At 38.1% G+C, this 20,588-nt stretch overlaps 3 protein-coding genes across 3 annotated transcripts; 2 read left to right on the forward strand and 1 right to left on the reverse strand.

Moving 5' to 3' along the window:
- Positions 1–288: 288 nt before the first annotated feature.
- On the forward strand, positions 289–1,168 carry LOC113308056 (MADS-box transcription factor 51-like). Its single transcript, XM_026556528.1, has one exon. The coding sequence runs from the start codon at positions 516–518 to the stop codon at positions 1,125–1,127; it is 612 nt and encodes a 203-aa protein (XP_026412313.1). The 5' UTR covers positions 289–515; the 3' UTR covers positions 1,128–1,168.
- A 13,957-nt stretch (positions 1,169–15,125) lies between these two features.
- Positions 15,126–16,940, forward strand: LOC113310106 (cytochrome P450 86A1-like). The gene has a single exon (XM_026558672.1). The coding sequence runs from the start codon at positions 15,188–15,190 to the stop codon at positions 16,736–16,738; it is 1,551 nt and encodes a 516-aa protein (XP_026414457.1). The 5' UTR covers positions 15,126–15,187; the 3' UTR covers positions 16,739–16,940.
- A 109-nt stretch (positions 16,941–17,049) lies between these two features.
- LOC113310105 (sodium-dependent phosphate transport protein 1, chloroplastic-like) lies at positions 17,050–20,382 on the reverse strand. The gene is made up of 10 exons (XM_026558671.1): positions 19,926–20,382; positions 19,722–19,829; positions 19,452–19,607; positions 19,130–19,345; positions 18,796–19,008; positions 18,548–18,685; positions 18,341–18,442; positions 18,149–18,214; positions 17,891–17,975; positions 17,050–17,772 (listed from the first exon to the last, which is right to left on the reverse strand). Exons 1-10 carry the CDS (start codon positions 20,319–20,321, stop codon positions 17,675–17,677), a joined length of 1,578 nt encoding a protein of 525 aa, XP_026414456.1. The 5' UTR covers positions 20,322–20,382; the 3' UTR covers positions 17,050–17,674.
- Between the last annotated feature and the right edge of the window lie 206 nt (positions 20,383–20,588).

The raw sequence follows: 20,588 nt of genomic DNA on the forward strand, positions 1-20,588 counted from the left end.
GGATGTCTTCCCGTGTTACCACATATGAAACTGACCAAGTGATCATTGGAGAAGCTCTTAGCACCATTAGTAGGATAAACAAGGAGTTCCGAAGACTGCTATATCACCAGTAGTAGGATAAACAAAGAGTTCGGAAGACTGCTATATCACGACCCTTTATTATTTTTTTTCGGCTCAAGGGCACAGTTGGGCACTAGTGTTTATGGGGATATTACAAGAACGCCCGAACAAACGAAAAAAAAAAGAAAAAACGCTTTATTATTCCCGCTCTGTTTCTATAAACTAGACTTTCCATTCCTGTATCATCATCTCTTTCTATAAAACTTCATTCACTAGAGTTTCCTTTCCTGTATCATCATCTCTGCAGTTACAGTATCATCAAATCTTTCCCGCTCTGTTTCTATAAAGATTAAACTTTCCTTTCCTGTATCAACAACAACATCTCTGCGGTTGCAGTATCATCCCTATCATCAAATCTTCAATTTAGGCTTACCGGCTTAATATCGATTACAGTTATGGGTAAGAGAAGGATTGAGATGAAGAAGATTGAAGACAGACAGAAAAGAAATGTGACCTTCACTAAGAGACGCCATGGCCTATTCAAGAAAGCCGCTGATTTGTGCCGTCTTACCGGCGCTGACATTGCTCTGTTAGTAATCTCACCTGGTGGTAAACCCTTCACTTTTTCTTCTTCTTCTATTTCCTTGAATGATCTAAATTATAGGTTAAACAATACCATGAATGTTAAAGAAGAAAAAGTTGCTGATGATGAGAGTACTAGGGTTTCTGATGATGGGTTTTGGTGGAATAACCTAAACCCAGAAGAAATTGATAGTATTGAAAAGTTAACGGCTGTAAGGAATCAATTACTTGATGTGAAAGAGAAGGTTGCACAGAGAAAGCAAGAGTTGCTAGCAGCAGCAGAACCAATTGCTACCTCTACTACTACTACTTGTACTTGTACTGTTGGAGAGATGGAGGAGGATTCTTCTCTGTTGGAGGATGATTTGGAAAAGTTATTATCAGATTCCTATGATGATGCTCAGAATTGGTTGCCTTCTATTGATGATTCGGGAATGTTATTTGAGGGTTTAGATTATTATGAGAGTTGGTTGCCTGTCTGTTGATTATTTAGAGGTCAATCTGAACTGAATTTTTGAAGGAGTTAGATGGGATTTAAAGTTATTTGAACAAACTCTAGTATTTAGTTGTTGTTTATGTTTATTTTGTTGGTACCAATTTTTTTAGCTATTAGTAAGTGAACAGGAACTTATGAACAGGAACTTCAATTTTGTTGCATTCAGATTTAGTATTTGGTTGTGGGTGTTGTTTATACAAAGTTCTGTTGTTGCTAGTACTTGATAAACTGCACTGTTTATTCTTTGATGTTGAATCTGTTTAGTAATGCATGTGTAATTTGTAGCAAAATAAGAACAGGAACTTCAAGTTTTTGCTAATAAATCGTGTTTTGATAACCATTAAAACTTTGTTAGGGCCTTTCAATGGTACTGCTACTGGTATATCATTATGAGTAACTGTTTTGTTGCTTTAATGTACAGCTTGGAATTGACACAGTCCTAGTCCTTGTTGGCTCTGCAATCTTGTTGCTATTAAAACCTGCCAAGGATGCTGAGAAATCCTTCTCTTGCCTCTCCCTTCTTGGAAGCATTCTTCCAATCTACAAGTAAGGAAACCTCTCCTTTCTTGGAAGCATTCTTCCAGTCTACAAGTAAGGAAAACTTACTTGCTACAGAGCATCATGCATTTCTATATTTCCTTGTGCATCTTATGATTCTTATCTAATTGGTTATGTGAATTGTGAATCCTAGAGGGAAGTTATTGCTGAATTGAAGGCAGCTGGTGCTTCATGGATTCAGTTTGATGAACCCAAACTAGTGATGCATCTTGATACCGGGAAGTTGAATGCATTCACTGATGCCTACTCTCAGCTAAAATCTACTCTATCTGGTCTTAATGTTATTTTTGAGACCTACTTCGCCGATCTTCTTGCCAAAGCATACAAAACCCTCCACCTGATCTGTTTTGGAATTTAGATATGGGAATTAGTTTCTTGATTATGGTTCTTTTCTTGTTCAGTGTTCTGACTTATGTACAGCTCTATAGGAATTATATCCTATTCCTCCACCTGACAGAACACAAGAAGATATACCTCTTCTTCAAACTGTACGATCCGCAAAAAGAACAACCTCAGTAGGAATTGAGGTTTGAACGGCCATTTTTTTATCAGATAAGATTCAGACGTCGTTTGAGTTTGAAACACTTCTATTATTTATAAGGTATGTGTGTGAAGGGAAGTGGCAAGCCTATGGAAATTCTTAGAAAGCTTAATGAGTAGGCTGGATTCTCTCCAGATGAAGAGATATAGCTTTTTGAGGTTTGTTCTTCTTTGATATTTCTGTGACTCATGTTTGTCTGCTTAGTTTTTTGTTCTGTACTCTAGCCAGAAATGCAAGTTTTAGTTATTTATTGATGCAGGCATCTGATAAGACCTCATCTTTTGATGGTAGGAAATAAAGTTTGAGCCCACAGTTACATGTGAGCACATATACAAGGAATTCACGTTCTGCACTATCCTTAATGGCATCATTAATCTGTGCAATTTTTATTTTTTATTTTTTTTCTCGTTGTTGATTTTTGTTTCTATTTTGGCTTATATTGCCTTTTTTGTCTTCATCTTTCAGCTTGACGGTGGAGACATTATTTGTTTCCAGAAACCCCTTCCAGCTGATAGTATGACACGATGCCATTATCCAGACGTTCCTTCTTTTCTAGAATATGTTCTGAATCGTTGGGTATATGCGACTCGCACTTTCTGATAATGTTTAAATGTAAATGGTAGGAATTTGGCCAACTATACTATGACAAGGAAAATAAACCCAGTTGAAGAAGCTTGAGAACATTGATACGCAATAGTTGAAAACATTGTTTATTCTGCTTTGTTAGGTTGTATGCTTCCATTATCTGGAGAAACTGAAGGAAGGTGATTTCTCTCTAGAGCTGTAAGTACTTTCATGTTCCAAATGTCTGTTGCTGTCTTATTTTTTGTTTCTTTCTTGCAGTAACTTATGTGGCTCTTCTTCTTTTTTAAATGATTAGGATCGAAGGTATTAACTTTTGATAATGTCACGGAAAGAATTGCTCGGCATCTTGGTATGGATGACAAAACCAAAATCAGACTTACTCCTCACAACTGTTGCTCGCAGCAACCTATAGCTCAAGCCATTAAGTACCAAGGTTTTGACCACTTGTCTGAGATGTTGATTCACCACAATCAGGTAATTCATCACTCTGAACCTAGCTTTCTAAGGCTTGCTCGATCTTGTCAACTTAACTATTACATTTGAATGCGTCGCTGAAACTTCCTTAAAGGGTTTTCCAACAGAAATCTGGTATTTTGTATTTTGAAGTCTTGGACATCCCTCTACCAGGGTTGGAAGGTTTAAAAACTCTGAATATTTGTTTTCATCATGCAAAAAAAGATGTGAGTGAGCATATTCCACATTGGTAAGTTACTCTGAATCATGCTCAGTCTGTAAGTTACTCTGAATGATATGTTTGCAGACTGTCATTCACCGAATTAGACTTCCAAGCAAAAGTACAGTAAGCAAAAGTTCGTATTCCTTGGGTTTTTTGATCAACAGTGATCGGTTTATTGTTGGATTGTCTTCTAAAATATTGTGCAATCTAGTGAAGTCCAACATCTGACCTTATTCGACTATTTTCTCCGGTTTTCATTCTTACAGATTCTAGAGGAGGAGAACTTGGGTCCTCGGGATTGCCTGGTTTATGTTTATCACTTCACAGAAGATGCATCTGAGACCCAGGAGTGTTCGGTAGTAAGACTTTAGTCCCAATGTCACTACCAAAATCTGCCATATCTTGATATATGAAAACTTAGCTGCAAAGTCTGAACATATTCTAGATCTTAACTGAGCTAATAACAGACTCAATTTGTGACCTCTCCAAGAAAAAACCTTCTGACTATCTAGATTCTAGTACAAGTTAAAGCTAAATTAGCAGTTGGACTATTTCTTGCCTTTGGATAAAAGATAAAGTTCCCAAAATAAAAGAGACTTCATTAATAAACGGTGCTTTGCAGGCCGTAGCTCAGTAATTTTAGGGGGCCTATAGACCCTCTCATGATATTGGGATTCGCACTAGTCTCAACAAGGCAAAAGTTTTGACCGCCCGAAAATCGAACTGACAGGCATAGTCTGGAAAGTAGTTGCATGTTAAATCAATCAATCGAACTGACGGGCATAGTCTCAAAAGTAGTTGCATTTTAAATCAAGCACAAGTTTCCTTATATGTGTAAATTAGCTATTGTGCTTGTAACAAGTCCCAAATGGCGTATACATGTACATATCGGCCAAGATTTATAAAGGGATATAATTTTTAGCAGGATAATGCCATTACATACGTGACAAACAAATGTTCCCCAAAAATGCTATATGACCCCGCTTGATAACAACTTTGTGACGGCTGATCATACGTGTCATGTACAGTGGCGAGAAGATATGTTTCTTCTCTTTCACCACGTCATCGCTTCAAACTGTCAACAATAACTCCATGAATCATGCTTCAAAAAAAGAAAAACACTCCTTGAATCTGTGTATCTGCTGGATTAAAATCTTTATATTTTGTTTTATTTATTTATATTCCTCTTCAAAATCCTTGGGTTTTTTGAAACCCTAGATATTTCCTTGATCGATTTTGAGTGAATATTGGGTTCCATTTTTTTTCTCCTTGATTTCATGGGTGTTTACTTGATGAAATCAGAGAACACAAGATGAAGATTATCATCCTTTTTTGGATATTATGTTTTGATCAAAATTCTTTTTCTATATAAGAATATGTATTATGCTTGCAAAGATTAAAACTGGATTGAAATTATAAACTTAGGTCAATTAATTCATTGTTTTGATTAAAGTTAAAAAAAATTCTAAAAATTTTGCTACAGAAGAATTGGGTTGAAGAATTCAGAGAACTTACATAGTTTGAATCCCTGAGAAAATCAGAGATCAATTTTTTTGATCATCACAAATAATCCAAATTAATTTAGTATTATTTACCTAACAAATTTGTTCAACCGTTCATCAATTGAGGAGATTCAAAGATTTTCTCTTTGTTAATATGAGATAGATATAGGATTCAAATTATTTGAACTTTATGAAAAGGCAAAACTTAAACATGTTGTTGCAGGGAGGATGCGAACACCAACATCAAAAGAGAGGGTTGGTTTCTAGTCTAAGTGATCTAGTATTTTCTATGACGTGGAATTGGAAAATAGACACCTCATCCCACCATTGGACCTGCCACATGGGATCAGCTGGTCATGAAGCAGGATTGAATATTCCTCCGTTTTTTTTGGGTTAAAAAAATGCCTATTTTTAGACTAAAATGAAAAAAAAATGAAAGTATATTTTTTTTCGTATTAAATAACAAATCTTTAACTATTGGATCATTCAAATAGGTTCCCGGCTAATTTCGGTTTCCTTCTATAAATCATGATATTAGGTGGCATATGATTCATGTGTTCAACACTTACTAAAATAGACCCCAGCTGTTCACAGGGACGACAAGTAATATTCAAAGGGCCGCTTTTTGACGGACCAAAAAGTTGAAGAAACTAAAACAGTAAGATCTTGATTCCACCACCTTCGACAGCCTCCCGCCACCGCATATCAAAAAGACTAACTATTTTTTTTTCAGCAAATCATCACTTCCTTGTTATTGATTGTATGTGATTATTTTCTAAAATTAACTATCTTCTCTACAACTATAAATGGTAGTACTGTTTGGTTATGTTTTATCTCCATCAAAATTGAATATTTGTAGATTTTGGTTTATGACTAAATTTCTTTTTCATAGAACCTAACATGGAAATAGTTTCTCCAACTGATCTTTACATCATCAGTTTAATGGGTTTAAGCTTGGCGTTAAGAAGCAGAAAATGCAAGATGATTAAAGGGAAACAACAGCCAAAGTCTATAGGGAGAAGAACACGACAATAGGTGATGATGAGTTCATAATTCTCATCTTCAATTACACTATTAGGAATAATAGTCAATAGTCAAGGTCAATGGTCATGATCAATAAAAGTCTCAGTCAGTATTAGTCATGGTCTGGTGTACTGTATTAAATTCAATATTAATACTGTCTGAATCTGTATTGTCTGTATCTTGAACAAAAACATTGTAATAACAATATTCTTTTTCTCCATCAGTTTTCTACTCTGATATTTTACATGGTATCAGATAGGTTTTGATCCGAAACCTATTTTTCACACATCTTTTTCAATCAATAACAACAACCTTCTCAATACCTTTTCTGATTAATTCTCAAACAAATTTTTACAACAAATTTTTATCAATACATCTTTCTAATTATCTGGGTTCAAGATTAAAACCTAATCTTGAAATTTCTTCGATCTTTTACAATTTTGTGTTATGCCAGTCAGTACAAGGCGTAGCAAGAATACTTCAAACAACAACAACGTTATCAATCACACAAATATGACTTCCGCTACAGAAAACTCCGATTCTGGTAACTCTGTGAATTTTACTTTACTTTTCACCAATATTTCGAATTTTGTTTCTCTCAAATTGGATAATACGAATTTTCTATTATGGTGTGATCAATTTGAGTCTGTTTTGATCACTACTGATCTTTATGGTCATGTCAATGGGGATTTACAAGAACCTGAGGAAAAGATTTTGCTTAATAAATCCAAAATGGATTCAGTGGAGAAGAATGAATCGATTTGTTATAAGTTGTTTAAAAGCTACTTTTACAGCATCAATTTCTGGGGATGTCTTAGGTTTAACTACTGCAAGGGATATTTGGGATTTTCTTGAAAGTACATTCAAAACACAATTTCTTGCTCGCAAAAATATGTTAAGACAACAATTGTATGGAATTAGAAAAGGAAATCTGTCTATTTCTGTGTATTTACAAAAGATTAAGGGAATTGCAGACTATCTTGCTGCTATTGGTGAAAAAGTAAGCAACTCAGACTTATTAATGCATGTGTTGAATGGATTAGGCAGGGATTATGATAATTTTGTGATTTCTGCTCAGAATAGAGAAAATCCTTATTCTTTTGGTGAACTTAAGGCAAGATGAATTGCACATGAGCAATGGCTTCTTTATCAAGCACAAGACAATAATGTTATTTTTGATTCTCAACATCAAACTGTTTTCTGTGGTAGAGGTGGTGCTAGTTCTAGCTATAATTCTCATCCTGGAAATAAGAAGAAGAATGGGTCTGGTGGTCCTTATGCAAATAATAAATCAAATGGGAATAAAAATGTTGGTGTTGGAACTAGTGATACTAGAACTGGTGTAGGAAATGGTTCTTATCAAAACAATGGTGATACTAGAACAGGTCAATGGGATTTTTCTCAAGTTGAATGCCAAATATGCAGGAAAAAGGGACATTATGCAAGCAGATGTCATTTTCGATATTATCCTCCTCCTACTTCTGGTTTTGTTGGTGTCACTGAATCTCATACTCAAGGAAATACTAACATCAACAACACTGCTCCTCAGGAGTTTACTGGTCTACATATGAATACTCTACCAATCAATGATGATCCTTCTTCATCTACTTCATGGCTTTCAGATTCAGGTGCTTCTGCGCATATGACTGGAGATCCTTCACTACTTCAAAATACTTCTTCTTATAAAGGCAAGGGTGGAGTTATTATTGGAAATGGTAAGTCTTTACCTATAGCTCTTTCTGGAAATTCTAATTTGCAAGTATCTGCCACTAGTTTTAAGTTACACAACATATTATATGTACCTGACATGAAACACAATTTGTTATCTGTAGGACAGTTTACAACAGATAACAATTGTTATTTTAAACTAGATCCTAAGGGATATGAAATTAGAGATTTGACAACTGATGTGGTTTTGGCTAAGGGGAATTATTTGTACCCAGAAATATTTCCGAGCACTAAACACGATGGATTTGGTGTTGTTGATGAAAACAGGGTTTAAACAAGAAACAAGAATGAAGACAGGAGACACTTGTTTACGTGGTTCGGCATGGTTTGCCTACATCCACGGGTGAATCCCCTTGGGGAGTAGTGTTTTATTGATAATAGAATTACACTCTATTTTTTCTGTATGAGCTAGTCTCTCCTCTTCTATTGGCTGACCTCCCTATTTATACAGTTGAATACATAATTTCAACACAAACTTAAATGGCCATAACTGCTCATTCATGGCTCCCTATTTAATTCTGCATGAAACTGCTCATTCATGCCTTCCATGTTAAATTTTGCATGAAACTGCTCATTCATGCCTTCCATGTTAAATTCTGCATGAAACTGCTCATTCATTGCTGCTGGAATCAATTCTACATGAAACTGCTTGCATGCATGCTGGAATTAATTCTGCATGGAATTGCTCATTTATGGATTCTGGAATCAATTCTGTATGAAACTGTTTTGCATGATGGATTGACTGGCTGACAAGCATAATGGCTGGCAGTATGGATGGATTTCGGCTGGCAGCACAACTGACAGCAAGGGTAGAGATTGGCTGGCAGTGTGGCATAGTACTTAACTGGAAATTGGTTGGCAGCACCGCTGATAATTTGGCTGGAAACTGCATGGCAGCATTATCGGCCATATGGATGAAAACTGCATGGCTTCACATTTGACTGATAGTTGACTTTTACTATTGACCGGGCGTTGACTTTTACCATTAACCATGACCGTTGATCGGGCGTTGACTTTGACTATTGACCGATCATTGAATTTATGTAATGATGGGCAGGCTGGTGGGCTGCTTCGGTTGACTGGTTAGCGGACTTGGATGAGGGCCAGAAGATGATTCAAGTACCAATTTGGCCCATTATGTGGCATTTTTACTTATGGTACAAACATCGCTCCCTCTTAACCTCCAACTTGTTGGGGGTTAAGAAAATTCGTTTTCCTTAATCAATGACAAAACTCGCCCCCAAGTATGAATTATTGATGCTGAGGTGATTGGCAAACTTCCCTTGTTGTTTGCGGAAATCGTAATCAAGTCGCCCCCAAGTGGTGCTATTGTGCTTGGAAGATTGGCGGGAAATAGTTAAGTATGAACCATCGTTGTATGCAAAAACAGGATTGAAGGCTGAACTGGTTTGTAACGGAAGCGTGATGCTGGACATGAGTGGTGTTGAATGTGAGTTGTAACTGTTGATGTAAAAATGAACTGTGGTAGTTGCGTAGAACTCGACTAGTAACTGTTATTTGGAAAAGACGAGTTATATTTGACGTCACTCGGCTGAAATCTGTGTGAGTTGTTGTTGTAAACGAAATTTGAATTTGCAGACTGTCAGTAATTTCCGACCAAACTAGGTAGTAATAGCTGTTGGTATTAAGCTGTTGTCAATTACGGACTGAGCCGCGGTAGTTGCGAGCGAAGGGGTGTGACCCTTTAGTAGTTGAGATGGTAACAGATTTTGTGTGTTGTTAGACCTCCAACGGCCTTGGTTGTGCTACTGGATAGGATATCGATCTTCATATGTCGTCAATAGTTATATGAATCAGGACAAAAGCAGCGATGTAAACTAGATCGCTATAGTTGTTACGGGACTGGGCTGCAATGATTGCGGTAAACTGGACTGCGAAGGACACAAAAAACTGTCCTGAGCAAAACTGGGTAGTAACAGAGCAAAGCTGGTCTGCAGCAGCTGCGATCAGCTGGACTGCAGCAGCTGCGAACAGAGCTGGATTGCAGCAGATTCGATCAGCTGGACTGCAACAGCAACGAGCAAAGCTGCACTGCAGCAGCTGCGATCAGCTGGACTGCAGGAGCTGCGAACATAACTAGACTGCAGCAGCTGCGATCATCTAAACTATAGCAACGACGAGCAAGACTGCACTGCAGCAGCTGCGGTCAGCTGGACTGCAGTAGCTTCGATCAGCTGAACTGCAACAGCGACGGGCAAAACTGCACTGCAGCAGCTGCGGTCAGCTGGACTGCAGGAACTGCGAACATAGATGGACTGCAATAGCTTCGATCAGCTGAATTGCAGCAGCGACGAGCAAAACTGCATTGCAACAGCTGCGGTCAGCTGGACTGCAGGAACAACGAACATAGCTGGACTGCAGTAGCTTCGATCAGCCGAACTGCAGCAGCGACGAGCAAAACTGCACTGCAGCAGCTGCGGTCAGCTGGACTGCAGGAACTGCGAACATATCTTGACTGCAGTAGCTTCGATCAGCCGAACAGCAGCAGCGACGATCATAACTGCACTGTAGCAGCTGCGGTCAGCTGGACTGCAGGAGATGCGAACATAGCTGGACTGCAGCAGCTTCGATCAGCCTGAAATGCAGCAGCATCGAGTAAAGCTGCACTGCAGCAGCAACGATCATTATTGGATTGCAGTAGCTTCGATCAGCTAGACTGCAGCAACTGCTGAGGAACCAGATTAAAACAGTTTGATAAACCTGAGTGTAACAGTTACGATGTTTTCAAGTATGTTGTACAACTTTTCTCGATGGGAAAACACGATGCCAATGTTTGCACCCAGAAATATTTCCGAGCACTAAACACGATGGACTTGGTGTTGTTAATGAAAACAGGGTTTAAACAAGAAACAAGAATGAAGACAGGAGACACATGTTTACGTGGTTCGGCATGGTTTGCCTACAGCCACGGGTGAATCCCCTTGGGGAGTAGTGTTTTATTGATAATAGAATTACAATCTATTTTTTCTGTATGAGCTAGTCTCTCCTCTTATATTGGCTGACCTCCCTATTTATACAGTTGAATACATAATTTCAATACAAACTTTAATGGCCATAACTGCTCATTCATGCCTCCATATTTAATTCTGCATGAAACTGCTCATTCATGCCTACCATGTTAAATTCTGCATGAAACTGCTCATTCATTGTTGCTGGAATCAATTCTGCATGAAACTGCTTGCATGCATGTTGGAATTAATTCTGCATCGAATTGCTCATTTATGGATTCTGGAATCAATTCTGTATGAAACTGCTTTGCATGATGGATTATCTGGATGACAAGCATAATGGCTGGCAGTATGGATGGATGCTGGTTGGCAGCACAGCTGACAGCAAGGGTAGAGATCGGCTGGCAGTGTGGCATAGTACTTAACTGGAAATTGGTTGGCAGCACCGCTGACAATTTGGCTGGAAACTGTGTGGCAGCACTATCGGCCATATGGATGGAAACTGCATGGCTTCACGTTTGACTGATAGTTGACTTTTACTATTGACCGAGCATTGACTTTTACCATTAACCATGACCGTTGATCGGGCGTTGACTTTGACCATTGATCGGACTTTGACTTTGACCATTGACCGGTCATTGAATTTATGTAATGCTGGGCAGGCTGGTGGGCTGCTTCGGTTGACTGGTTAGCGGGCTTGGATGAGGGCCAGAAGATGATTCAAGTACCAATTTGGCCCATTATGTGGCATTTTTACTTATGGTACAAACAAGAATATAGTAAATAATCTTTATCCTATCACTTCTTCTCATTTTCATCATGCTTTATCTGCTTTACATGGTTCTTCTGAATTATGGCATAGTAGATTAGGTCATCCCTCTTCTAAAATAATTCATCAACTTCATTCCTCCAAACACATTGTTTTAAATTCTTCTGATTCTTCTAGAATCTGTCATCCTTGTCAGCTGGCTAAGAGTAAAAGATTTTTCCACTTCTTTATCTCATGTATCTGTTCCTTTCCCCTATGTCTTCTTTGCAAGGGTATAGGTATTACATTCTTTTTATTGATGATTTTAGTAGGTTTCATTGGATTTATCCAATGGAGCTGAAATATGATGTTCTTAACTGTTTCATTCATTTCAAAACTTTAACTGAAAATTTATTCTCTACCAAAATTCAAAAATTTCAAACTGATGGTGCTAGTGAACTTATTAAAGGTCCATTAGGTACATATCTTACTACTCATGGTATTGATGTGAGAGTATCTTGTCCCAAAACCCCCAGAGCAAAATGGCCTTGCTGAAAGAAAGCACATGCACATTACAGAAATGGGTAATACTATTTTGTTTAATGCATCTTGTCCTAAACAGTTTTGGTTTGATGCTTTCTTGACTGCAACTTATCTAATCAATAGAACTCCTTCTCCTATACTTCAAAATAAATCTCCTTTTGAGATCCTTTACAAAACTGTACCTGATTATGCCTTTCTAAGAGTCTTTGGTAATGTTTGTTATCCTTTTTTGGGTCAATCTAGACAAGATAAACTTTCTCCAAAATCTGTCAGATGTGTATTTCTTGGTTATAGTTCTCTACACAAGGGCTATAAGTGTTATGATCCAATTCTTAGAAAATTACATATTTCAAGGAATGTTATCTTTTCAGAAAATGAATTTTACTATGCTAAAAATTCCTTGTCTTCTTGCTCTGATACCATGTAAAATATTAGAGTCGAAAACTGATGAAGAAAAAGAATATTGTTATTACAATGTTTTTGTTCAAGATACAGACAATACAAATTCAGACAGTATTAATACTGAATTTAATACAGTACACCAGACCATGACTAATACTGACTGAGACTTTTATTGACCATGACTATTGATCTTGACTATTGACTATTATTCCTAATAAATAAAGTTTACTACAGTCAGAGTTGTCTTGGTTCTAGCTGTTACACATAATTGGAGTGTTAAACAATTAGATGTGTCAAATGCATTTTTGCATGGTTATTTGAATGAAGATGTGTATATGGCTCAACCACAGGGTTTCATTGATCCAGTTCATCCCGATTATGTGTGTAAATTAAAGAAGAGTTTATATGGATTGAAACAGGCACCAAGGGCCTGGTTTGATAGATTTAGTAATTTCTTAGCCAAATTTGGTTTTGTCAGGTCTATTTGTGACTACTCCATGTTTATATATACTTCAAGTTCTTCTGTGAAGGTTTTACTACTTTATGTAGATGATATTATTCTGACTGGTAATGATGATGCTCTTATGCATAAGTTAGTTACATCTTTGAGTTCTGCTATGAAGCAATTAGGGGATTTGAATTATTTCTTGGGGATTGAAGTCACAAGAACAGTGGATTCTATGGTTTTAACTCAGAAAAAGTATGTTTTAGAATTGCTTACTAAAGCTGACATGTTGGATTGTAAACCTGCAAACACTCCAGTTGTCAAAGAATCTAGAGCTTCTATACATGATGGAGTTTTACTTACAAATGCTACAGAATATAGAACTTTAGTAGGTAGTTTACAATACTTAACTATGACAAGACCTGATATTGCCTTTGGAGTGAATTATGTTTCACAATTTATGCATGCTCCAACAGATAGACATTTCTCGTTAGTAAAAAGAATTCTCAGATACTTAAAAGGCACAATTGGTTTAGGAAGTACTTTAAGGAAAAGTGATATTTCTTCAATCAAAGCTTTTACTGATTCTGATTGGGCTGGTTGCCCTGATACAAGAAGATCTACTTCAGGGTATGTAGTTTTTATGGGGGATTCTTTAATTTCTTGGTCAAGTAAGAAACAGCCTACAATATCCAGATCATCTGCTGAGGCAGAGTACAAGTGTTTCTCAGTCACTGCTTCTGAGTTGGAATGGCTATCTAATCTTTTTAAGGAATTACATGTTTCAGTATCTTATCCTTTTACAATATACTGTGATAATACTTCAGCTATCTGCTTAGCTTCTAACCCTGTGTTTCATGCCATGGCAAAACACATAGAGGTGCAGTATCATGTTGTCAGAGATTTGGTGTTAGATGGTTTTATTACAGTTCAACATATTGCTTCTCAACATCAACTGGCAGATCTCTTTACCAAAGGCCTCTGTTTCCCAAGCTTTTCTTCTTTACTTCAACAACTTTTGAGAACTACTACTACTACTGAAGATGTTGAACTGGATCAGACTACTATTGATGCTGAAAAAGACTCTGTTTCTACTTCTCATTTTACTGGTTTAGCTCTTCTTAAAGATGTTTCTTAATTTTCTGCTTTTTTCAAGTTCATCTCTGTGTCTGCCAGTATGAACTTGAGGGGGGCTATTAGGAATAATAGTCAATAGTCATGGTCAATAAAAGTCTCAGTTAGTATTAGTCATGGTCTGGTGTACTGTATTAAGTTCAGTATTAATACTGTCTGAATCTATATTGTTTGTATCTTGAACAAAAACATTGTAGTAACAAAATTCTTTTTCTTCATCAGTTTTCTACTCTGATATTTTACATACACCATTGAAGAAGAACACAGGTCCAAGATTTTGGATTAATGTTTTTGTTTTATTTTTATGATCGTTTGCTTAATTTGGGTGGATTTTTATTTTATTTTATTATGAAGATCGTGGTATTTTATTATGAGGAATGAAATGGGAGAGGATGAATGAAGAAAACTAATTGGGTTTTTGAATCTTTGTTGTCGGTGTTGCAATTTCGCTGGTAATATCAAGAAATGCCGAAAAAGATGGACTGAAAAGACGAAGAGACACGAAGAAGGTGGTGGAGGAGTGACGTGGCATCGACGTGTTTCTAACATTCCTCCAAAGATTTGGCCCTGTGAAATATTCGGTCGTGCAGATAAGATGACGGCCCTGTGTATAGGTGCGGTCCTAAAATAAAGCAACACTTACTTTATTCGAAGAACTCGATAAAGCAACACTAATAAAACTAAATTTAGAATATTCTCTCCCTCAACGTCTCTATCTACTAAACCCCTAACTAACATCAGCTTTTTCACAAAACTGGCACACGCTAAAATAGAATGTGCAATTCCAAGTTTAGGGAGATAGGGGAGGCCGGAGGGCTTTATCCTTTAAATTTACCAAAGACATTTCCAAAATATCTTCTCTATTCGGTTAAGCGATTTCTAACTACTATTCTCTCTGTGTCTCTAGATATTCACCCAGTCCACAAGTAATGCCAACCAAAATGTCTGAATATTTCAAACCTTTTCGTACACAAAACAGACCCTTTCCATCAACCCACAGCAGCAACCCTTGGTAACTATACTCTTTCAAAATTTTCTAAACAACTTTTCCTACATTTTGATTCTTTGCATCACTCAAAACCATATTTATACAACACCCTTTCCTCTTCTTTCTCTTCATGTAGCTCAAAACATCTCTGCTTTCTTCATCTTGTTATCATCACTACAACTGAAAATAGTAGTATCAATTTCAATCATGGAAAACATATTTCTTTTCCTTGCCATTGCCGTTTCTACTCTTTCGCTATACTTTATCTGGTTTTACCGTCTATCAAGAAATTTTACCGGTCCGAAAGTTTACCCGTTCATTGGAAGTTTACCTGGCTTATTTGCTAACCGGTCGCGTATGCATGACTGGATAGCCGGAAATTTACGTGCAACCGGTGATCTTGCTACTTATCAAACATGCATCATGGCTATACCATTCGTTGCTCGTAGACAGGGTTTGTTTACAGTCACTTGTCATCCTAAAAACATCGAGCATATTTTGCGTACGCGGTTCGATAATTACCCTAAAGGTCCAACATGGCAAGCGGCTTTTCATGATCTACTAGGCCAAGGTATATTCAACAGTGATGGTGATACATGGCTAATCCAGCGAAAGACGGCGGCTCTCGAATTCACTACTAGGACTCTTCGACAAGCTATGGCTCGGTGGGTAAGCCGGACGATTAAATTTCGTTTATGGGCCATTTTAGCAAAAGCTGAAAGGGAGAATACGCCAGTAGACATACAAGATTTGTTGCTTCGCTTAACATTCGACAACATATGCGGACTCACGTTCGGTAAAGACCCCGAGACGCTTTCACAAGATTTACCGGATAATCCATTTTCCAGAGCTTTCGATGCTGCAACTGAAACAACTCTTGAAAGGTTACTGTATCCGGGTTTCTTGTGGAGATTGAAGAAAGTATTCGGACTCGGGACCGAAATGAGGCTAAAACAAAGCCTGCAAATCGTTGAGAATTACATGATGGATGCCATTACAGCACGTAAAGAAAGACCCTCAGATGATTTACTATCCCGTTTCATGAAAAAGAAAGACGTCGACGGGAACCAGTTCCCAACTTCTGTTCTCCGGCCTATTGCTCTCAACTTTGTATTGGCAGGACGTGATACTTCATCAGTTGCACTGAGTTGGTTCTTCTGGCTAGTCATGACTCATCCCAGAGTCGAAGAGAAGATCATTCACGAATTATCAACAGTTCTGAACGAAACGCGTGGAGACGAGATCGAGAAATGGGTTGAAGATCCCTTGGAGTTTGATGAGGCTGATAAACTGGTGTACTTAAAAGCATGTTTGGCAGAGACGCTACGTCTATATCCATCCGTACCCGAGGATTCAAAATATGTGCTGAAGGACGACGTTTTGCCGGACGGGACTTTTGTATCCGCCGGTTCATCTGTGACGTACTCGATATATTCAGTGGGGAGGATGGAAACTATATGGGGTCAGGATTGCATGAAGTTCAAACCAGAAAGGTGGCTTTCGAATGACGGCGATCGCTTCGAAGCACCGAAAGATGGTTATAAGTTTGTTGCCTTTAATGCTGGACCAAGGACTTGTTTAGGCAAGGATTTGGCTTACTTGCAGATGAAATCTGTCGCTGCAGCTATACTATTGCGCTACCGTCTATCATTGGTACCTGGCCATCGTGTCGAGCAGAAGATGTCGCTGACACTTTTCATGAAGAACGGGCTTCGTGTGAACCTGCACCCACGGACTCTCACCGGCGTCAAATTCTGATAATATCCACCACTATATATCTAAGCTGTGGTTATTAGCTCCTTATGTCAGGGGGTATATTTGTTAAGTTTGTTTTGTTTTATTTTTCTTGTTGTTTCATTGTTTAAAATACGCATTATTGTTTCGGGTACCTGTAAAATCACTGAAATTGTTTTTGTTTCATTCATCAGTTCTTAATACATGTTTGTTTTACTTGTTTGAATTTGTAAAACTTGCAAATGCGATGCATTCTGGTAACCAATTCTACAGTTCCTTAGTTTCAATATCTACTTTCAGCAGAAAGTAGGTAAAAAGATGGTAAACACATAAAACGTCCAAACATAAGAATTTGATGCAGTCAAATATTTAATTACAAGTGTACTACTACATTGCTTCACTTTCTGGCCAAATAATATCTTTGCTGACATAAAATACAAATATACAGAATAATTTCATGTAAATGTTGCAAAATCTAACACAAAAAAAGTGATACTAAAGTTTGTTTAGTTATCACAGGATGAATTAGTACCCCGAGCAAAGGGCACTAAAATTGTTTAATTCATGTTTTCGTATCCTACTGTGGTCCATCATGAGGACCTTGTTGTAACTGAAACGTACCTTGCCAAAGAAATGTGATGGACGGGATGAGATGGAAGTGAGCACCGCGCTAAAATTGCACCCGTCTGGAACTTCATTGGAGTATGAGGAGTTTCAAAGTCTAGGCATAGATATGGTTATTTTACATTGATCTTGGGGTTGTGAAGGTGTATAACTCTTCTCTTGAGGTTCCAGTACGAGTTCCAACCATTGCGAATCAAATCTTCTGAGTATCGACTCCGTTTTTTCTCCCATATACTTTAGAGTCTTTTGTTATCTTCTTTAGGCTTCACTAGGTGTCGAGAGTACGTGTAGCTTGCTACAGAAAGTGCGTTAATGTTAGGTGAGCCAAATGTTAACTTAGTCAAGGATTTTTTCGCCAGTTGAGAAGACGTTCCAAACAACAGTTCCAAACAGATACAGGCTGACAGATACCTCGAACACATTGTCCCAAGAACCTGCAGTTATGAGCACGCGTGAAGCAGCAAACGAACCAGATTAAGGAATGGTGTCAAAGATCACAAACACAAAGTTCTGTAACAAAAGAGCTAATAAGGCCAGTGTATACGATCATACCATGTTGTAAGATGTAACCAGTTGCAACTGTCCCTAGGACTCCTGCCAGTACACCAGCAGTGTTGGACAAACCAAGCAGCACTCCCTGTGCAGACATAAGGAGAGGCAAACAGATTAATTGTCTTGCAAAATGAGCAGGGACAGATATCACGACGTAAGATGTCCCAGAGCCAAAGTGCAAACCACTAATGAAGCGCATTGAAAAAATAAAAAACCATGGCTCACAAAAAACTATAGACGAATAATATCAAGACTCACCGCGTATCGAGGACCAATATCTTGATGGTTGGAATATAGACCAGACTGTGAAAACGCATCAGCTCCCTATATGAAATCACATGTCTAAAAAATTAGATCCAAGCACGATACATACACTTGCAATTCTCTCAAAGGCAAGGCTGAGTAAATACCGCAAACATTACAGTCTTACTCAACTCCAAGGATACTGACCTGACTGCAGCACATGCATAGAACAGCCACCCCAGGAGAATCGATATGGCTCAATTGAGTTAGAAAGAAAGCTGGACCTAAAAATCCAATTGACTGCATGATCTGCAAGTTCGTGTCCCAGAAGAGTGCAGTTTAAAATAAATCCAATAGGAATATTAAACATGTGTGCTACTCAAAACATAAACAGAGAAGAGAACAGGTAACTACCTTCCGGACATAAGTGACTGAGTATCCCTTACTCACAAGTGTATCTGCGATCCACCCGCCAAGATTGGCTGAAAAGGCCATTGTAAGCCAGGGCAACACACAATAAAGGCCAGACTCTGTCAGGTTGAACTTTAAAACCTGAGTAAAATACAAAACAGCAGCAATCGATCATTGTTTATAGAAATTTTGGTGAAATGAGGTTGATTTTATAACCTAGACGGTCTAATGTGCTCGATGGAATAGTTTACCTGACTGTAGTATGTCGGCATCCATGTCAGAAGAATGAAAGTTCCCCAGTTGTGGCAGAAGTGACAAACTATTAGAGCCCATACAGGTCTTTTGGATAGAATTAATTTCCATGGAATTTCCACGACAGATCCACTGGAAACAACATTACTGCGAGCAATAAGCCTACTCTCAGCAGGACGAAGTTGAGGGTCTTCAAGAGGTGAGCTGTGTGCCTGCGGGCATCAGCCATAGATGGACGAAGTACCCAAATTCAGTGAAAAACAAAACAAAAATAGAATTATAATTCCACTCCTTGCACATTCACTGGGGAGAGTGGAATCAAGGAAAAATTACCTTACTTAGCCATATAGCAACCCAAACCGTTCCAAGAGAGCCAAAGGAATAAAAGACTGAATGCCAACCAAATTCGTGTATCAAGAAAGGGGAGAAACCAAGACCTAATACTGAACCAAGGTACATCCCACTGTACACCAATGCTAACGATCTACTTCTTTCCGATACGGGAATCCACTTTGATAGGATGTTATTCATGGCAGGCATGGCAACACCCTGAAAGAAGATACAAGATTAACCTGAAGCTGAAATCACAAGACATAAGCTTTCTGTCACTTGCACACTTAACCTGACACATGACAAGGTAAATCGGCATACTAACCTCGCCGATACCCATGAATGCACGAGCAACTAGTAAGAAAGGCAACCCAAGCTGAGCAGCTACAGGTGTAAGAATTGTTGCAATAGACCACCAAACTACCCCAAATGCCAAGACAGCTTTCCCACCAACTGTGTCTGCCCATATACCTCCAGCAATCTATCATATGCATCCTACCAGTCAGAGGATACTAACCTAGCCCCTATTATATGGAGCACAAACTGCTCGCTACAAATTGGTATTGAATTGGATATGCACAAACTTAGTTCTAACCTGAGTGAGAAGGTAACCCCAGAAAAAAGAAGATTGGATTAATCCAACAGTTGTAGGGCTCCAATTATACTCCGTCGACATGGGAAGGATAGCAATGCTCATATTTACCTGCCAAACCAAAATTTTAAAAAAAAAAAAAAAAATCTTAAATTGCAAAATTGATAGACAATTTCATTTCTCAAATGACAAATTGGATTTACTTACTCTGTCCATATTACACAAAAGAAAAGCTGAAAAACATAGAATAACAATCACCCAACGCTTCGGAAACTCTTCCCACCATGGAACTGTACTACCATCAAACTCATCTTCTGAATCTTTAATAGACTTGATATCTTTTGTAATATCATATGGTTCTGATTTCACATCTGCTCTAACTCTACCAACTTCTCTCAAAATACTCTTCCTCAGAGTTATTTGAAGCTGGTTGTATTGAGCTGGTCTTAAAAGGGAAAAACTCTGAATTCTTTTCCCATGGTGATTTGAAAAACAGAAAATGTTACTTGAAACCCTGGTTGATTCTTTCAAGTAGTTCTTTCGATAATGAAGAGATGATGATGAAGTTGATGCAGCAGGGAGAAGAAACCCTCCCGCATTCATGGCTGCTTTCAAAAATGAGATTGTCTTTAGTCCACTAGAATAATTTTTATTTTGGAGAGGAATTTCGTTTTGAGGCTATGTTCACTTTGGAAGCAGACTGATATTATTTGGGGTGAGGATTGGTTGTGGATATCACACGTGTCATTGGCGCCAAAATAGAGAAAATTTATTTATTTGGACCGAGGAAATTAGACCCCTGCAAAATCTTGGATTCGCACGCAATGGCTTGTGATATGGATTCCCGTGCGCAAAAGAATATCCCAGAAG

The sequence above is a fragment of the Papaver somniferum genome, chromosome 9, assembly GCF_003573695.1.
Source record: "Papaver somniferum cultivar HN1 chromosome 9, ASM357369v1, whole genome shotgun sequence".
NCBI classification, from domain to species: Eukaryota; Viridiplantae; Streptophyta; class Magnoliopsida; order Ranunculales; family Papaveraceae; genus Papaver; species Papaver somniferum.

Excerpts from the sequence above, each read along its gene's own strand:
- LOC113308056 (XM_026556528.1), top strand. The coding sequence starts at position 516 with ATGGGTAAGAGAAGGATTGAGATGAAGAAGATTGAAGACAGACAGAAA.
- LOC113310106 (XM_026558672.1), top strand. The coding sequence starts at position 15,188 with ATGGAAAACATATTTCTTTTCCTTGCCATTGCCGTTTCTACTCTTTCG.
- LOC113310105 (XM_026558671.1), bottom strand. The coding sequence starts at position 20,321 with ATGAATGCGGGAGGGTTTCTTCTCCCTGCTGCATCAACTTCATCATCA. Across the intron at positions 19,346-19,451 it reads CATTCATGGGTATCGGCGAG|GGTGTTGCCATGCCTGCCAT; the intron begins GTTAGTATGCCG and ends ATCTTCTTTCAG. Across the intron at positions 18,686-18,795 it reads TGCCGACATACTACAGTCAG|GTTTTAAAGTTCAACCTGAC; the intron begins GTAAACTATTCC and ends TATTTTACTCAG.